Source organism: Acipenser ruthenus, chromosome 26 (assembly GCF_902713425.1).
Source record: "Acipenser ruthenus chromosome 26, fAciRut3.2 maternal haplotype, whole genome shotgun sequence".
Classification (NCBI taxonomy): Eukaryota; Metazoa; Chordata; class Actinopteri; order Acipenseriformes; family Acipenseridae; genus Acipenser; species Acipenser ruthenus.
In genome coordinates, this window is record NC_081214.1 from 25,239,883 (window position 1) to 25,260,593 (window position 20,711).

Sequence of the window (20,711 nt, forward strand, 5' to 3'; positions counted from 1 at the left end):
ATCATGTGTAATGCACAGATATGCAACACAACTTCCAGAAAACAGAATAGCATTTCCTCCTGTATGTTCCCATATTGCTTTTTATGGTGCTTGTTTTAATAAATCTCTCTTGATGTGTTGTATATTCGTTGCACTTACAGGACGATAATGACTTAGCCATTAAACATGCTTGTGCAGCTCACTCCGATGAATATTCTCTGATGTGCAGTAAAGACTGGACTGCTAAAGGCTCTGATGGACCGTGTCTGAGAGCAGCATGGCGTCTATGTGAATTATCTGAACAATGGTGGATCTGAACACGCTCTGTAACTCAAGATGAATCCAGCTGTAGTTTTTACCCTGGGGTTATTAATGGAGCTGCTTACCAGTATGTACATACTAGTTACTTAGTAAATTATGCACAGTTACAATGTACTTAATGTGTAAATCTTTTTAAACGATATAACCATAATCCTACCCCCCTAATCCTAACCTTTTCCTGATACAATTGTGTAATCACATATATTGTGTAAAAAAGATTTACGCATTATGTATATTGTAACTATGGATAATAACACTGTAATTATGTATAAGTACACATGTATTTATTAAGTAACTACTATGTGAACACACAGTAATTAGAGTTACCAAATGTTTCCAGGTTCAATTAATTTACCAGGCGATGCTGCATGGCCAGATCAGCAAAGAAACCAGAGTCTGAGAAGCCCCTCATGTTCAGTGACCATTCTAACCCAGCATGCACGTTACGTATTGGTTTTTCTAAGCCTTGTGAACTTCCACCAGATTCTTTTATACCTAACCTTTTAAGTCTTACTTTTCTCTTGAGTTTTATTTTCACTTACAGTGTGTATGGATTTTTTATTATTAAATAAGACTTCCATTGATATAATAATACAAAACAAGAGAAAGAAGAGGAAGAAGAAGAAGAAAAAGAAGAAGTATGATTCTGTTTGTGTTCCATAAATGTAGGGCTCTGCAACCCTCTGGCTGGCTTATTTAATAAGAAGGAGCAGCTCATTTAAATTAAATGGATCCAATGCTCGGACCTGTCTACAAATTACTTGACTGCGGCTTGGGCTTCATTTGAGCATTCCAGCTCCTTATAGCCAAACAGAAGAATAACTGCTTGATACACAACTGTCTCTGGCAACCACAGGTCCTTTTCACTCTCACACATCTCCACACAAAACAATACACAGTGGAGCCTGGTCTTAGCATCTTCCTGCTTTCTACCTGCAGCCTTGAACAAGCTCACAGCTGAGTTGCCAGTGCATGCCTCACCAGCAGTCCCAGGGGTTGTTTGATTATATCTTACAGTTTATTTCTTAAATTGCAAAGTAAAGGTTATTAGTGGTTACAACACTTTTTCATCAGGTGTTGTTGGCAGGCTCTGCATACCAAACATACTGCCGAGGGAGAAGAACCTTAGGGCATGGTTGAGCAAGAAGTAGCTCCCAAGGGCAATGTTAATTTAATCATCTACGGTAGGATATACTGCTGCATTACCAGATAAGTGGGTTAGTTTAATGGCACTTCAACATTGTGGTCCAGTGGTTAAAGAAAAGGGATTGTAACCAGGAGGTCCCCGGTTCAAATCCCACCTCAGCCACTGACTCATTGTGTGACCCTGAGAAAGTCACTTAACCTCCTTGTGCTCTGTCTTTCGGGTGAGACGTAATTGTAAGTGACTCTGCAGCTGATGCATAGTTCACACACCCTAGTCTCTGTAAGTCGCCTTGGATAAAGGCGTCTGCTAAATAAACAAATAATAATAATAAAATCGGCCTTGGCTGAGAGCAAGAAATCGACTGGCACTGTGATCCATTGGCTGTCTTAAAACCTACAACAGAATAATTACTCATCAGTTTTAACAGAGTTGAAATCATAGCCTGTCATCACCTATCATATTTAAACCACTCAGATTCTATCCATTTGATCATTTATGTTACATTGCTTTCAACATATTGATCTGAAAATCCATATATAAGAGAGAGCTCTTGAGACAGGCTTTCTATTGCAAACCGCTTCCCTTCCCCTGGTGTCTCTTGAGGCTTCCAGTTTGCCCTTTAGTAAATCAAAGATTCACACAGTATCTGGTGACCCAGTGGCGTCCGCATTCTACTGGCTATAGAAAAATTGAGATTGCTTGTCTAACTTCATTGATGTCTTTAATAGACCGCACGTGCAAATAATTTTAAATAGTAAGAATAAAGGAACACAAAGCCACAAATGATCACATGAATTAGACATTTTAGATGCCTAATTAAAGCGCAAAGTGGGCTAACTTTTTCACACATGAGTGCTTATTGTTGATATAGCACTACTGACCAAAAATGTTCATTCTCACACCCTGAAGTTTTCATGCAGGTAGGTATATAAAGGATATAAGTGACAAATATATATATTTCATTTCTCAGGTGGGAACCAGGGCTGCGAGACAAACAAAGACCGCGTGTCAATGTATAACATAAAAGCCACAAATTGTAACTTTTTAAAAATATGACTTTAAGACTTTAGAAATGTTCAATATGTTAAGGGGGGGTCACACAAGACCATGTGCTGTGAGGTTCTTAATTTCACACACAGTTCTTTGGTCCGCACAATCCCACACTAAAATGCTCCAGCCTTCAATGAATCCTTCCATCTCAAAATATGAAAGATGTTGGAAATCAGTAAAACACTTACTGGAAGTGTTAAAAATGGAGAAATAATCCTTTCAATCTGATTCGATGCGACAGAAGTAACAAAAAAAAAACACAGCAAGCAATTGACAACGCATTAAAACAAGCACCTAAGAAGCCAATATTAATCGACACCAGGAAATTAGAAATGTAATGAGTACGTTAATCAATGTCAGTACATGCTTTATTTTAGACACAGATTACTGTTTCAGTGTTCATGTCCAACCATCCCAAGCAGCAGTTATTTAAAATAGCCGTTCACCTCAAATATCGATTTAGTCAAAGGACAGTTTATTTTTAACCTGTAATACGTTGGAGACCCATGAGCATTGAGAGTGACGCAGAACCAGATTCACTCATGGTGTGCTGTTCAACTTGCCTCAGCTTACAGCAGCACTTTCCACTCAAGTAAATGCAACCAAAAAAGAAGAAAAAAATAAATGCTTTTAGGCAAAATGAAAGCAAGTAAAAAGTGAGTCACTAATAGCATCTTATACATATTGCTGTTTGAACTCCTGAAATGTCCTCCTCTCTCCTATAGTTATTAACAATTTACTACCTTGATACATTCCCGAGGAGGCTGTGTGGTCCAGTGGTTAAAGAAAAGGGCTTGTAACCAGGAGGTCCCCGGTTCAAATCCCACCTCAGCCACTAACTCATTGTGTGACCCTGAGCAAGGTGCAAAAAAACATGGTTTGCATGTTGTTAAGTGTGCCATTTTACCATTGAGAACCAGGATATTAATACAACCCATCAACCCATCACTGCAACAACAGGGAGCCTCTGTGTACCTGCAGACAACAATCTCCCTTGCTAATGAAAAAAAAAAAAAACCTGGGTTCTGTCTCCGATTGTATGCGCTCTGTGCAGTAATTATTCATTATAGGATGGAAGGGAATTCTGCTTGTGTTACCTGCACTGTCACAGTCGAAACTCACAGATAACACTGTGCTAATTCAAGCACATCTGATCCATTTCACAAGCTGAACTGCCCCCCTACGCATTGCAAACAACTTTCCAGATTTTCATTTTAAAAAGGAACTGCAAATATCTGTGTACAGCCTGCCGCCGGAGTAAATGAGATTAAAGAGGAATGCCCTGGTGGGGTGATGCTTCCTGTTTTTTTCCCACCGATCCCATGAGTGTAGCTGACACAGATCATTAAAGACTGACGATGTACCCGGATCATGGCAAAGAATATCTAAGGAAAAACAAGCGCAGCACAAATATATTCAATCATCTCAGCACAGCACAGCACAGTGGGACAGTGTTGCTGTTGTTGTTGTTAATGTAGGGATGGAGCCTCACTTTATCACACTTGTTCTGTGGACATATTTAAAGGAACTGTAGCTCCCTCCGGGTTGGAAAATCCATTACTTTATTGTTTTTTCCACTGCTCTTATCCTCCTGCAGTTGAACTTTTTATTTTATATTTCTAATAATGTTTCTTCACCTTGAGAAGATTTTATTGGAGTCCCTTTCCACTTAGAACCCACACTGTGTTAAAAATAAACACTACTGGGACACCAAGCAGAAACAAAATATATTGCAATACATGGGAAAATATAGGAATCTGTTGTTTCTATATAGAGGACACTAATACTATGGAAAAGAGAGAGGTTTATCTGAGAATTTGCTGAGAATTTGCAGCACATTTTCACATTTTCTACAGGAGTGTGAATAATTTGGCTGTCCTCTTATTCATTATGGAACAGTGACAGTGACAAACCAAATTTATTTACAAAGTGTTGGTCAAAGGCAGTATTTAAGTATATATATATATATATATATATATATATATATATATATATATACACACACACATACACACACATACATATTTGCCATTATGCTCCTTGTACTCAGGTTATGCAGATTGCTAGCTTGCTGAAGTAGTTTTAAAGCCTTTGTGAATCATACATCGTGTCCAATTCAATAAAAGCTCTGCCAAACCATGAACCCTTTATCGTCTAGCGACCTAAAGTGGGCACAAGATAAAGCAGTTTATCCTAAAGCCAGTATGTGACTAACTCTTATGCATACTGTATAGATGTATTATTTTGAGGAACAGGATTTCTATATGAAATACAGTATAGATCTCTGCAGATTTATTCTTTCAATTCAAAGAGAAAGACTCACAAAAGTCCGGGAGAATGGTGGAATATTCCAACTCTTCAGAGGAAATGGAAAGGATTATTTATACTTCTCTGGCTGTGCTATTTTTGAAACCTTCCCTTCTGCAGGCAAGAAAACTAAATAAAAAAAAACATCTACAGTAAATAAGTTTTGCCTGCTTTGATTTGTTTTTAGATATAGATAGATGGATACATTAGACAGCTCTATACACAGCTTTCAAATGCATTAGTAGACTACACTTGTCCACATGCCATGGCAACAATTTAGTACAGCTGATATTATAGGAAAGAATGCACACTTCTTATTCTTCATGGACACTTTAAAAAGCTAACATTGTTTTCTGCACATTTACAAAATAATTAATAGTGATTTGCATTAGTCAACACGAAACTCCTTAAACTACAGCATAAACCAAACAATTACCTCCTATTACAATCACCCTGTCAAAGCAATGCATTTAGCAACACAATTTGGCTGGCTTGTATTTTTTTCTAGACCTATTGTGCACAACATCGACTGGAAGACAAAAATGAAATAAAGAAAAACATCTAAGTATTGTCATATGTATTTACAGACTGATGTATGATACAGTCAAGGCTCATAATCATTTTCAACATTGAAAGTCTCCTCAGGGTCGCTGAAACACATTTCTTTGCTTCCACCTTTCATTTCCTGTTTTGTTTTTGTGTCTGATAACAGGGCAGGGTTAAGAATACAAGAGGTTTTTTTTACACATAGAGGCTTTTTGGTTGACAAGTTGACAACGAAGATAGTGTGAGAAGTGGGGTGATTACCTGAGACACACAAATTGTTGCCTCAATCTCAAATTCTGCACAGAGCAATTTTTGTTATAAGTAATCAGTTTCAGGGAAGTTGACTGACATATAGGCTTCCTTCTGTGCCAGGTAGCCATTGACAGCTGGCTTTACAATTCTCTGGTTTGTTAAAAACACTCCTATCCTGCAGCAAATTAATGTTGCATTATTGCCATGCTGGATCTCAGAAGCTGAGCAGCATTTGGTACTTTAATTTGCAATGGGAACATATAGAATAGGAATAGAGAAGGGCAGAACTGAACCAATGCAATGGAAACACAGAGAATAGGAATAGAGAAGGGCAGAACTGAACCAATGCAATGGAAAACACAGAGAATAGGAATAGAGAAGGGCAGAACTGAACCAATGCAATGGAAAACACAGAGAATAGGAATAGAGAAGGGCAGAACTGAACCAATGCAATGAAAACACAGAGAATAGGAATAGAGAAGGGCAGAACTGAACCAATGCAATGGAAAACACAGAGAATAGGAATAGAGAAGGGCAGAACTGAACCAATGCAATGAAAACACAAAGAATAGGAATAGAGAAGGGCAGAACTGAACCAATGCAATGAAAACACAGAGAATAGGAATAGAGAAGGGCAGGACTGAACCAATGCAATGGAAAACACAGAGAATAGGAATAGAGAAGGGCAGAACGGAACCAATGCAATGGAAAACACAGAGAATAGCAATAGAGAAGGGCAGAACTGAACCAATGCAATGGAAACACAGAGAATAGGAATAGAGAAGGGCAGAACTGAACCAATGCAATGGAAACACAGAGAATAGGAATAGAGAAGGGCAGAACTGAACCAATGCAATGAAAACACAGAGAATAGGAATAGAAAAGGGCAGAACTGAACCAATGCCCTAGCTGGCTGGAACCATTCGCTTCCATTATGAATCTCTATCTGTATGGTGGTAAGTTTGAATGCCAGTGAGTGCTTCACAGAGTGACTATGCTTCATGCATAACCTTCCTTTTCTATAATCCTTGGTTTAGGGCAGTGCTGTCAATCACATGGGACGCCTGTCTACTTGAAGATCAGATCTTGTTTTTATTAACGGATATTAGGAGAGATTTAGTGTTTTTTTTTAAATGCAAAACCGGGGCTCCCCGCACACACTTTACTTTTTTTTATTGCTACCATGGAAACAGTAAGACAGAAAAATATAAAACCTATGGCAATGGTAATGTTCAGGAAGGCAGATAAAAATATGTAGCCAGCCAGCAAGACTGGAGCGAGCAGGCTACAGCTGTAGTTCATGTTAAACCAGCGTCCCTCTGAATTTCAATTGAAAGCATTTACTTACTGTAGGTGATGCTAAGTGATATGACATTTATAGTTCATAGATGTTTTGGCAGCTGTATCTTGCAATGCTGACCTTCAAGACTTAATATTATTATTATTATTATTATTATTATTATTATTATTATTATTATTATTATTATTATTATTTTGCAAGAACTAATATGACATAATACATTTCCAAGAATGCATTAAATATTTCATTACTTACTGCACGCGTTTTTGAATGGCTCATGCTGCCAGTGCTGTTTTGTGCATCTTTAACACGACTTTCATGGAAATGCAGTACCCTTTAATGTAAGGCATAATGATAATACCAAATGGCAATGCGTAAATATCAAATCTGAATAAAGCAACGATTAATGTTTAAGACAGACTTTGATTTTGCTGCAAATCGTGATTAGCACAATTTTGAAACAGCTGTCAAATAACCTATATAATATTTTATTTAGAAGCCCCTTAGGCAAATATCTGAGTTGTTGATTTCTGGTTCGACAACTTTATTGGGTCTCTTTTTCCTTTCTGAAAAAAAAGTGTTATAGCTATTTTGTTAGGTCTTATGAGCACAGTGTGTATTAAATGGACAGTCTTCCATGGATAGGCAATGCCGTTCCAGAAGGCAATGTTACATGATTAGGTTCTTTAGGACGTGTGTTTAAATGGGTTCGATTGAGTACTTAGAGACTGGAAGTGTTCAGATTGCCCATCTCTGGACCTGTCTGTATCTGGAGCACTCAGGTCAGGGATTTTTCTTGAACTGAATGCCGACGTGCCCTGCCCGCCACAGGGAGAGAGAGAGAGAAACACACCAGGCAATCTGGATGTGAGAGCCTGGATAGTCAACTCGTTACATTTTTTAATCACATTCACTCAACAATTCTAAAGCTCAGACAACGAGAAGCACAGACCGGACTTGTAGCGGGCAAACCACCAAAAACTGTGACTCATACCAGACTGGGATCGGCATATTCATCTCCACAACGCATCTGAGTTTACAAGAGAAACAAGAACAGAAATATCTTCCCTTTATTTTATAAAACACTCGTTGGTACCCATCACTAGATATCAGTTGATTGAATACTGTAGTGTTTAGGATCCTATTGTATGTCATGTGTTGTACAGTATTTATGTGACTGAGCTGGTCTCAGTGTTTTACTATGTATTTTCAATCTGTAAGTAAATACATAACATAAAATATAGCCCGTCAGAGGTTCTTTAATGTAAGGCAGTAATAAAACAATAGATAATTTATTCCTTCATCAACATTTTTTTTTTAAATTTCAACAAAAATCAGAAAGGGTTTACAAATCGTAATTCCAGTCGCATTTATAAATATTATTATCTGAGATGCGTGTGCATGTCGTGTCCTGTAGAAATATCCCTGCACAGGCAGCGGTTTTGATGAAGCAACACAAAAGCAAATGGATGAGGAGATGTCAAATTAAAATTCTACTCAGAGTTGTTGTCAGGTTAATGGGTCGTTATTAATATACATAATAACAATAATGAGTCAGTGCACAGCTGCACGATAACAAATAGATGACATTTTTGCTTTTATTTATAATAGGACAGAAAGACAATTTGCTATGAATTTGCTGGCACGCTAATTAATTCGAATTGAATAGAACTTATCGGAGTAATATATATAAGACTTTAATGCTATGTGTTATGGTACTGCCCGAACTCACTCTGTGATTTGTATTATATTAACCTAATGATGGCTATATTAAGCAAATAAACGACAAAACAGTCAAAATGTAGTAAGTAAATCGATTTAGATTATTTAATTATTTCCTTTGAAAGAAATGCTGTTATTGATTTGTTTTGTTTTGTTTGTCACTTAATTAAATAAACGATGCAGCTCCTAGTTGTATTTGCAGTCCCTCAAGTGAGGTTTCCCTGTAGCTAGACTTGACATTGATTTTCTATAGGTACTGTTTCTGCGTCCACTGCGTGCTACCTGCTAGATCAACACGTTTGACAGGCCAGTGAGGCGCTCTGGACATTCCGAGGAGGTGGACAGGCAGAAGCTGGCACTAGTGGGGGGGTCGGTCGGTATAGATGGAGTTTTATTGGTTGTTTCAGAGAGGCGTCACACTCAAGATCTGTGTGCTGCACTATAAAGCAGAGAGAGGTTGCTGTATGATGCATGCTGAAACAGATGTATTAGGACCGGGGTTTCGGTTCTACCTGTGATGATCGCATTCCTACTCAAAGCACAGTCTTATTAAAGGGGTGAAGATTGTTATACTTTTCAGATCAGATAAGTCCCACAGCAAGCAGAAGAATAGCCTGGATACCTAGAGTAGTTAAAGTTATATGCCCTATCAAGCAGGACTAGATGTCGGGAAATATACGCGTTACTTTAACGCGGGTGTACATTATACTATTAGAAGAGCAGAGCTTTTAAAACATGGTAATGATGTATTAATGCACGGGTAGCTGATAAAACAGACTCAAAGATCAGAAAAGCTTCTAAAGTTGACAAAATGACCAAATACACGTGGCTGCCTCTGCCTCATGCGTCCAAGTATTTTAGAAAGACTGACGGAGTTAATGCAACAGACTTTTTATCAACTCTGTATGGGTTCCCGAATAGCTCTTCGTTTTTCAACTGGAACTTTACCATCGACGAGGCAATCTATGATAACAGGACCGGTTATGAGACCGACTCGCAGAACCCCATCGTGAGGACTTTGCTCATAGTCGCCTATTCGGTCATTATCATCATATCATTGTTCGGTAACATTCTTGTGTGCCATGTTATAATCAAGAACAAGAGGATGCAGTCTTGTACCAGCCTGTTCATCGTCAACCTGGCCATCGCTGATATAATGATAACCGTGCTCAACACCCCTTTCACACTGGTGAGTGCTTGCTGATTTTAACAGGACGTCTATTATCATGTCAAGACTGTGTTACAGCGAGACGTATTAAATATGTATATGCTTTTATTTTAATTATCATATTTTAATAAAGTAATTTACGCTTCAAAGGAAGCTAATCCTTTGAAGTCCCCCTTAGTAGCCCATTGAGTAGTGTATTATTATTATTATTATTATTATTATTATTATTATTATTATTATTATTATTATTACGTAAGGGTAACAGTTTAGTTTTCCTTATTTTATTTGTGGAGGCTACTGTTTATTTGCATTCTTGTAGCAAGCCTTATTAAATGGTGAAATCCTGTTCAGCTAACATCTAACAATAACTGTTATCACAGTGATACTTATACGCATCGGACATTAGATGCGGATTAGAAACTTGATGTATTACTGGATCCGCAAGACCCGGACAGTCGAGCTGATGTATTCAGGTGTAACATAATACTTTACTAACGTACAAAGGACAGCTGTGTCCCACAAATAAAAAATGATGATACCTTTCTTATTTTGCAATGAGGTGCACGAAGCAGGGTGTAAAATGTACTGACAGGTTGGATCTGCTCATCCAAATGGTCAGTTTCCTCCTCGTGATACTCGAGTCACTGTCAAATACATTAAGAAAAAAAAAGTAGTCCACTAATGACATTTTCAGTATCTGCAATTCAGTTTGTGTAGCCGCAGCCCACACACTGACGCAAGTACTTGGTCTTTTTTATTTTTAGTACCGTACATTGTTTCTGTCCACATAGGATGCATATTTAATCATAACTACATAATACAGATACAGTCAGATCAACACATTAACGTATATTTTTGTAACAACCCCTTCAGATGTACGTAATATGCACAGAACCTCGGCGAATCGGAAACCGTGGGTTCCTTCATACTGTAGCTAGTATTGTTTCCTTAAAACAAATTCAGTCCAATAGTAAACAGCAAGCTCTCTGCGGTTCCTTTAGGGAGTTAAGGTCTGAATCAGCCTATGGAAAAAAAAAAAGAAACGAAACAAGTACACAAAAACAAATCAATACAGAGCTCTGCTGCCCTGTAGATTATTGCCCCAGAATTTCTGTATTGCAATATTGGCTAGATTGTTACATTTATTTTCTCGAGAGATGCGGTCCTGATTATTATTATTATTATTATTATTATTATTATTATTATTATTATTATTATTATTATGGGAATGGGAAAAACGTTTTAGAAGCCGCCAGAATAAATAGGTTATGTATTTAGTTTTGACTCTTGGCTCTATAGTTCAATAAGATATTTGCTATCTCTTTTTCCAGGTGAGGTTTGTGAACAGTACCTGGGTATTTGGCAAGCTGATGTGTCATGTCAGTCGTTTTGCACAGTACTGCTCGGTTCACGTCTCCGTATTGACCCTTACTGCTATTGCACTGGACCGCCATCAGGTGAGTAGGCTCCATACCACAGCAATGTAGTAACAGAAGCACAAGCACGGTGAAAAAGATTCAGTCTGAAATATGAAGTCCCTACCCCTGTGCTTTAAAGAACTATTAAATAATGGAACAGAAATAAACAACATCATCACATTGTCCCTAGCTTAAGCTTGAATTATTGTGTGTGTGTGTGTGTGTGTGTGTGTGTATATATATATATATATATATAATAAAAAATGATCATTTTAATATAATATATATTATTATACGAGGGTCTATGTTGTTCTTTTTAACTGAGCTGTATGGGTACTGTATTTTTTCAGGTGATCATGCATCCCCTTAAACCTCGCATGTCCACAGTTAAAGGAGTGATCGGTATTGTTATCATCTGGGTGTTGGCAACCTGCTTCTCCTTACCCCATGCCATCTATCAGAAGCTTTTCCGCTTTCAATTTGGGTAAGCCAGCAGCAGTTCCTGTATCAGATGCATGAGTTAACAATGCTTTACTGGAATATACTAGACTTGATATTTAACTTCATGTTTAAGTACATGTCATGTACTGAAAAGGATATTGTTGTCGTTATCATTAACAATTATTATTGTCCCTATTGTTATTATAAACATGTATTTGTATGTATAATTAAAGAAATGCTGTATTATGAATTGGACAATATGTGGCTCCACTACAAAAAAAATTCCCTTGCAACATTGCCTACTGCACTCAGCAAAAACTGACTGGCTCATTCAGTGCAATATTATGTCTCAATAATAAATGTCTTCTTTCATTGCATTTCAAGTAACAAAAAGGTCCGGATGGTGTGCCTCCACAGCTTCCCCCAGCCAGCAGATCTCTTCTGGAAGTACTTAGACTTGGCTACCTTCGTCCTGCTGTATGTCCTGCCTTTGTTTGCCATCTCGGTGGCTTACATTGTGGTGGCCAAGAAGCTGTGGATGAGGAACGCCATCGGAGATGTCACGATGGAACAGTACTATGCTCACCAGCGCAAGAAGAAGATGACCCTGAAGATGCTCATGCTGGTGGTGGTGGTCTTCGCCGTGTGCTGGTTTCCACTGAACTGCTACGTTGTCCTGGTCTCCAGCAAGGCCATCAACACCAACAATGCCTTGTACTTTGCGTTCCACTGGGTTGCCATGAGCAGCACCTGTTACAACCCCTTCATCTACTGCTGGCTGAACGAGAGCTTCCGCTCGGAGCTCAAGTCCCTGCTGAGCATGTGCAGAAGACAAAGGACTGTCAACCCACATGCCCTGCCCACTGTCTCACCCCCTTACAGAAACGCATGGACAGAGAATGCAAACTACAAAAAGAACAAGCCTGGCCGAAGTGTGAGGTCCACTTCCAATGTGAACTCTGGGAGAACTGAGATTTCCATTGCAGAGCCAATTGTTGTTGTGAGCTAAAATGTACTAAACCAGGAAACACAGCAAGCAAGGGTAATGATGGGGACAGTGATGTCGAGTGTATGAAATGTGTCCTCAGTCGATCCTGAGTGCCAAGATGAAATACAGTACAGTTCTGCTTAGTGTTAAGGTATTTTTAGCTGTAGTTTCTTGATGTAATTAAAATTCTTTATAAATAAAAGGGACTTCGAATGCTACAGGCTGTTTGGTCAGCTATTTAAAACAGAAAACAGCCCATGTCTACGTGATGTTTTAAAAATTCCAACTTAAACTGATATAAAATGTATTTTAAATGGCATGTGTTGTGTTGTAAAACCCGTCAAATTTGCTCAAATCCAGACACAGGTCACTTCCATGTACAGTGTTTGAAAATGTGGAATGACTGGGGTCTTAGCCAATAGGCTGTGGATAATAAGTTATATTCAAAGCTCTCCTTCAAGGTTAGGATAAAAGGTGTGAGGGAGTTTTATTGGAATGGAACAATATAAGAAAAAATCTGGCACGTCAGTATTGTACATTTACAACTATAGTTTATAAATACTTCTGTAGATGGAGAAGCTGTTTAACATCACAATAAAACAAACTTGTAAACAAAATACCAGCAATGGCTACATTAAGAAATCTAATGCAAGACTTTTACAAACGTTTTAAGATGTCTCTCAAATAGTTTGTTTTAATGGAAACCAATCGGGCACATAAGTCAATAGACAGTACTGCAACAGATCTTGAAAGAGCGAGAAACAGGCCATTCCCACAGCTTTCTAAAGGACTAAAGAACAGGGCAGCTGTAAATGCACCATGCCTTTTAAATCCTTACGATGATTCGCTTTCAAGTGCTTGAGCATCACAATTACATCAGTTTGTAGGCTCAGGTGATCATGTGTATGTCATTGTAATCTGCAGATCTGAAGATGTTAATGTGTGACGGTAATGTGTATAAACACCTGTTTCTATTTAAGGATTGCTTATGATTGTAAGGATTATATTAATATTCATGTTGTTTGTTTTGTATTTCCCTCCCCCAGGCTTTTTATAAATGTTCTCTTTTTAGCCGTTTTATCGGTGTTGCTGTCTGAATAAAAAATGGAGAGCAGTGATTCACTACATTAAATTTTAATTACAGCAGCCTACGCGCTATCATGCATTTTAACATCTTCCATCTCTTGCAGCCCTCTCCGTGTCTGGTAAATATTCCACCCGAGACAAAGATTAATTGCTCTGTTATTTACCAAAAGGTTAACATTAAAACATGGCACCCAAAATTCCTCCAGAAGAGGGCGCCGTCGCTGCATCCTTGCCAGCATGGGACTCCACCGGTTCAGTCAATGTCCACTCCAGTCGCTCCCCCGTAATACAGCACAGCAACTGGAATCTAACCCTGTAAGTGAACGGCACACCTCTGTCCAGAAAATAGCAATTTGGCAACAAGTTACCGGCTCATTTAACGAGTTGCAAGTTTTATAACAAGTTAAATGGAGAAGCAGCAAAACATCCCATTGGCAACAAAATTCAATTAGCAGCATAGCAGGTTTAAGCAACAGATTTAGCAGGCAAGCCGCAGTTTGTAAACAAGTTATACACAACAATTTGTAAGCCACAGTATATAAACAGGAGCAGGATGCCTGTCCCTTCCCCAAATCCCTGAACCAACCAAGAGGCTGTCCGTCTTCAGGATCTGTTATCATAACACTGCCCATGTCACAAAATAGAATCCACCAATAGAAGTGAAACACTTAGCTGTAAGGAGACTGGGTGCGCCGCGCGATAGATCTCCCGTCTCCGCTCAGCTTCTAAATCCTTCCTGTCCCCCCTCAGGGCTGGTTGTGCGTCTCGATCGGACTTTACTGCTGCCGAATCGCTCTCTTTCGCCAAATCCAGGGCAACAATAAAAACAGCAAAAGCGAAGCCAAAACAGTCCAATAACAAGTCACTGTTCCCTGCAAGCTGCACGCCCGATTTCGATTATTCTCTAGCTATTCTGTTTTAATCTCGCACTACTGTCCAGTTTAGATAGTTTTTCCAAAAACTTCTTCGTTTACATCTTTCTCGTCTCGTCAGGTGCACAACACAGAGAAGCTAATGGCAGTCAGATGTTCTCACGGAATTCACTAAATCTAACTAATTAACAAACAATATGTGCTTAAATCAAAATCGTAACAAATCATTAAAATAGAAAGAACAAAACATAAACCGTTACATATATTTGTGTTCAAACAAATCCCCACGCCAAATCAAAATACACACAATCATAAAATCATTTAAAACAACAACATAGTAAAAAAAACCACCGTGATTCGTCACACTGGTGACACACACACTTCAGTCCTCAGTATACGGCCATATGCAGAAGTAACCCTGAGTGGCATGACCACATTTGTTGTCCCTTCCCATCAAGGTTTACTGTTGTAAATCTGCATGGTACTTTGCCAAATACGGTATTTCCCTAGGCTGAGCCAGACTGACTTTTCTAATGGGGTTGATTTGATCAACCTGTACAACATTGGGCATTTTTTAGAGCATGTCACCACACCAGGGAATGTCACTGGATTGCACCTACCCTGGACAGCCACAGACAGGTGGTTAATGAAATCCAAGGTGAATCCCCCCAGTGCTGTAAAACGCATATCTCGGCCGGGGTATAGCTTGATCAAAACTACCCACTGGGAGCAACTTCAGTACACATTTACAGTCATTGTGGGGCTAGCTGTCTTTACTGGCATGACGCCATAGTCTGTGACTGTAAAAACCCCATGTTTAAAATATGCATGTGCTAATGAAAATTCATAGCAAACTTAAATAAAAAAATATTCAATATGGCTTTCGAGTGGCTGAATCATCATGTCAATGATGTATTTCCATGAGTAACCAAACTAATACATCAGAACCTGGTGGTGGTTTAATGTTACGCTGATTAGAATAGGTCAGAACTGTGTGGGAATAAGCTTGTCAGCTGAAATTATCAACAAAAAAACCCCCAAAAAAACCACAGTCCTTAAAGTTTTCAGCACATCTCAATTAGAAACAATAGATAACTTTGTCTAATTGAAGTCAACCCATTAGGCATAACAATAAAATTACATATTTGTTAGTTACTCTTGTTTTTGCTCCCTGATCTTAACATTTCAGACTGACTAACTGGCTATCATTTACTGTTCCAGCCCCTATGGCAATTCAAACGACCCTTCAGTGTTGAGGAGTGCGGGCACACTTCATCTGAGCATTTCCTTAAGACACTGTTGTACATATCTCTATTAGTATGTGGGGCTCTTGACACAAAAGTGGTGGACATCATGTATGTGTGTTTAACGTGCGAACTAGAAATTGAGGAAGTGTAATTTCCATCTGTCAAAAGCTCTCAGGAAAGCACTTGTTTATTGTTTTTTTGTGTTAGTCACAGTCACTGGTGTGGCTCTCCTGTGGACTTTATCTAAATCTGCCCTGTCTTCATGGACGATTTCCACCCAATTCCTTCCCATTCATTTTCAGATGTCTTCCGATTTCTGTCAACTTTGATCCTGCGGGAGCATGAATAGAAACTTTTTTAAATTACATTTTTTAAAGACACTTAAGAGAGATACTCAGTGTTAGAATAGAGAGATAAGAACACTGGAGGAATCCAGCCAAGACGATGACCCAGAATGCAAAGTTACAGCTAGCACTTACATAACTGGAGCCTTGAAACCTCCTTTGGATCTCTGCATGGTTTCATCTGTCAGGAAATACGTTTGTAAATCTCGAAGGGAAACTGAGCATTTCAGCAACATTAGAAGTCTTATATAAATATCTGTGTATGTGTATCTTTCTGTTTACTGATTTTTAACAAGTGTTTTTTTTTCAGATATGGGAGTAGGACAATTAAGTTTAGTGCACTGGGGAAGGGCAAACCATTCGATTATTATTTTACATTATGGGCAGTGTTGATGGGTGTTGATGGGTGTTGATGGGTGTTGATGGGTGCTGATGGGTGTTGATGGGTGCTTGCTTTGTGTAAACCTTTTATTTTGGCGTTTATTTTTGTTTTGTTAATAACCTTTGCGCAGTAGCGCTTCACTGCAGCTTCTGTCTCTAATTCCTGCTGGTAACATCTCGGGGCACTGTCACAGTCACCTTATTGTAGTTTCCATTCATTTAACCAGAATTGTCCAGTCTTCCTAATCTACAGCCCCTACAACTTGTTGTAGTCAAAGGCCAAACTGTTGTCGTTTTGACAGCAGTGTTCCAAATATGAGAAAGCTGTGAGTAATTGAAACTCAAGCATCATCCAAAACTTACTGATAATAATATACAGCACATCTAATTTGGCTGTAGACATGTTCTACATGTTCTGCATAAATATATTTGGTTAAATACGTTGGCATGATAATGCATTATTTAACAATAATCTAAGTAAACGTCATGTAATTATGCATTGTAAAAAAACAGGGCTAGTAAAAGCATGTGCACTGTGATAAACTTACAACCTAAAAACACGATCATATCATTTCTATATAGCTCTTCCACATTGTGGGATTCTGTAAAGGACCTGTCTTACTTCTGAACATGCAATGGTAATACAATGGATAAGAACAAAAATATATAAAGTTGTTCAGAAATGTGCTCATATATAAATATATTGGGAACAAAGGGTTAGAAAGACTGTATAGCTTAGCACTCTTTCTGTTAAAAAATCTGCTGCTTTAATGATGCAAAGTGTGAGGGAGAGTCACATACAAGTGCTGAATCCTCAGTTTTGCAATAATTGTGTGTTCAAACTTTGTAACAATACAAAAATAAACAAGTACAACCTTGCATGCCCCAATGCATGTGTAATACTGTGCTGATTATGTTATATCACAGAGGAAGGAATAGCATTGTATATAATACTGTGCTGAATATGTCATATCACAGAGGAACGAATAGCATAGTGCGTAATACTGTGCTGAATATGTCATATCACAGAGGAATGAATAGCATAGTGTGTAATACTGTGCTGAATATGTCATATCACAGAGGAATGAATAGCATAGTGCGTAATACTGTGCTGAATATGTCATATCACAGAGGAATGAATAGCATAATGTGTAATACTGTGCTGATTATGTTATATCACAGAGGAATGAATAGCATAGTGCGTAATACTGTGCTGAATATGTCATATCACAGAGGAATGAATAGCATAATGTGTAATACTGTGCTGAATATGCCCCATGCGCTCAGCTGGAACACTAATGGCTTTCACAGACACTTTCCATAATTTGCTTCTCATTGTTTCGTTGTTTTGTTTCATCCCATAAAAGGGTCTGGAATAGTGTCCCAGGGTTAATCCTTTCTCTTCAAATTAAAATATATGCACCACTCCTTCCCTGCAAACAACAATGTACTACAATAACAAAACACATGAATGCTTCACTGGATGAATGTAGTGGCTTATTTATCTGAGGTTATTCCTCAGATCATCACTGGAGAGCCTCTTCTGCTCGGGCACGATGCTCTTTCTTCTGAATGCCGATCCTCTCTGGTCTTCCTTCGGCTGATTGTGTACTGTACTTTGCTGCCCCCTTGTGTGCAATGCAGGGATAACTTTGTACATTTCCATGAGTAAGCTTCACACAGTTTTATTTTAACGCCACACCAGTACAGCAGATCCCATTCTCTGTATAAACTAAAGCAATTAATTGCTTGTTTTTTCAACATACTAAATAGCTGATTGTGCATTGCTAAACAGGCTGCATGTCTGCTTAATTTTCTCTCAAGCAGTTTGTGATTAGTCTGTGCAGCAGAGAGGGACACTTTTAATTAAACCAGCCACTGTAGATTTACAGAGCAGCACTGCACCCTCCTGTCTGTAGAAATTAAAACTCCCCTAGTGCATATTTGAATGTGGCAGTCTGGACCATGGGGTGTAAGAGGACTGCTATTTAAAGCATATACTGTACTTAAATATGCATGTTGCTATATCATTGCATAAAGTGACACAGGTGTGTGTTTTAAATGTCTGCCTATATATGTTTACATTGCATGTGATTTACATGTGACAATAAATGAGTCATCCTGGTAAGTTTAACACTTCTGGGACACACTCAGGTTCATAGATTCTAATTACTCACCCAAACCCACTAACCTCCCATTGCAGTCTTCTGTGACATAACAGAACTGTGCAGTGTCCTGTACCGATTAATCCTGCATTTAGATCACAATTAATGTAACGATGCATGCATAGCAAGTGCCAAGTTTTGACTGTAGCTTAGTATGAGCTGATTATTAAAATTAGAGAAGGAACAGATTTTGTAATTAAATGTATTCTAATTTAATCAACTAATTAGGATTAGTGCTGAGCTCACCGTGGCAGGTTTTTATTGTGCGTTGCACACAAACTGCAGGGCTCAGCAAAACCAATTACAAAAACACGCAAGGTCTCTTCAGACTTCGACATAATTCTTTTCATAGTTCAAGGTATTTCATTAACAGCTAGGAATATAATTGAGAATCCGAAAGTATCCGGTTAAGATTCACATTTGGTGTTGCATAACAGCAATTAAACCAACCAAGACAAATTGTTTGCAACTTGACCTGTGTCCATAAGACCATTGTGGATCTCTTCCTCTCCAATGAACTTCATTTACTCCTGTGCATTAAGAAACTCCAGGGGCACTACTCTTACAGAATTACCAAAGACATCTCTGACGCACAGACTCCCAGTGAGTTGGTATGTTCACAAGTCTGGCAGAATTCAAAGCAACACAAACACATCAAACCACTGAGCCTAAGATACTGCTGCAATAGCAAATAAAAATAGAATAAGCAGCATCCGTGCAAACCAGATGAAGCTGGTAAGGACATGTGCGCGGATCCTATAAGGAATGACATGGAATGTTCTTTGTTGCATGCTGATAACCCCCCGCAGAGTAAACGCATGCAATGAAGATTTAACCTTAGGAAATCTGTTCAGCAAATTAGGGTTGACAAACCATGCAACCATGCTGGATTGTGTCACTGTGAAACTCATTTACAATACATTAACATGCTCACTTTGTTTTAATGAAGGTAAAGGCTTCAAGCAGGCTGTAAAACGCTGTAAGCAGGTGTGCTTGATAAGATGTCATTCAGAATGCATTCCTGCCTGGTATAAAGCATGGGGTCGTGAAAGGAGTTTCTATTCCAGGGGGGGCGCTATCGTTTTATATATACCTCTAGAGATCTCCGAGTCATGGAGACAGACAGCAACATGAGATTGGATAGCAATCTGAATGGACATTTCATTTACTCATCAGCCAGCAACAGCTGTTCTTTTAATGGCATACTTAAAGATTGTGTCTTTTATTATTATTATTTAAGAGATAATACAATGACAACGGGGAGTCATAAAAGGAAATTAATATTGATTTGTTTTTACTATAAATCTTCTGAGGTGATGATTATAATGCTGATTGCATTGCAGTTCTAGCTTTCTTCATTAGCAATGGTATTATCTCTATCCAGTCAATACTGGCATGTACATTTATATACATACAAGTCATTGGCGTTGCAGTGCCTGACTGTCCTGTTAATTACTTCCTTGGTCTTTACTGCGTTCTTTCATAGTAAACTCGACTACAGTGCGTTAGCATTGCTGTCAGTCCAGTTTGTCCAAGTTAACCGATAACTAGTTTTAGCAGTAGAGATTGAAACATACAAAATTAAAGATTTGTATAGGGTACCCAAACCGTTTTCATTTAGACTCTAAACACCTATCGACCGAGCATATTTATACGATACACGAGAATGATCATTGGTGTTATTTTGCTATGTTTGGCAAGTACCCTGTATGAGTCATTATTATTATTATTATTATTATTATTATTATTATTATTATTATTATTATTATTATTATTATTATTATTATTTTAACCCAATAAAGTTACTAAATCAGAAATGAATAATTATTTCGTTCCTTCTTTCTTGTTTAATAGTAATCAGTGTGTTTCAATCCAGGAAAATATTTATTTGATAATTTGCAGTATAGCAGTTGATTGCAAATTCTAAAATGATTTTCCAAATGCAGATCAATATAGCTTCTCTGACCCCGACTTCCT

General features: G+C 38.3%; 1 protein-coding gene across 1 annotated transcript; it reads left to right on the forward strand.

Annotated features, from left to right (window-relative positions):
• Window positions 1-9,112: 9,112 nt before the first annotated feature.
• LOC117412050 (G-protein coupled receptor 83-like) lies at window positions 9,113-13,876 on the forward strand. The gene is made up of 4 exons (XM_034020016.3): window positions 9,113-9,813; window positions 11,124-11,249; window positions 11,561-11,694; window positions 12,036-13,876. The coding sequence occupies exons 1-4, from the start codon at window positions 9,436-9,438 to the stop codon at window positions 12,658-12,660; spliced, it is 1,263 nt and encodes a 420-aa protein (XP_033875907.3). The 5' UTR covers window positions 9,113-9,435; the 3' UTR covers window positions 12,661-13,876.
• The last annotated feature ends 6,835 nt before the right edge of the window (window positions 13,877-20,711 follow it).

Excerpts from the sequence above, each read along its gene's own strand:
- LOC117412050 (XM_034020016.3), top strand. The coding sequence starts at position 9,436 with ATGACCAAATACACGTGGCTGCCTCTGCCTCATGCGTCCAAGTATTTT. Across the intron at positions 11,250-11,560 it reads TTGCACTGGACCGCCATCAG|GTGATCATGCATCCCCTTAA; the intron begins GTGAGTAGGCTC and ends GTATTTTTTCAG. Across the intron at positions 11,695-12,035 it reads CTTTTCCGCTTTCAATTTGG|TAACAAAAAGGTCCGGATGG; the intron begins GTAAGCCAGCAG and ends TTGCATTTCAAG.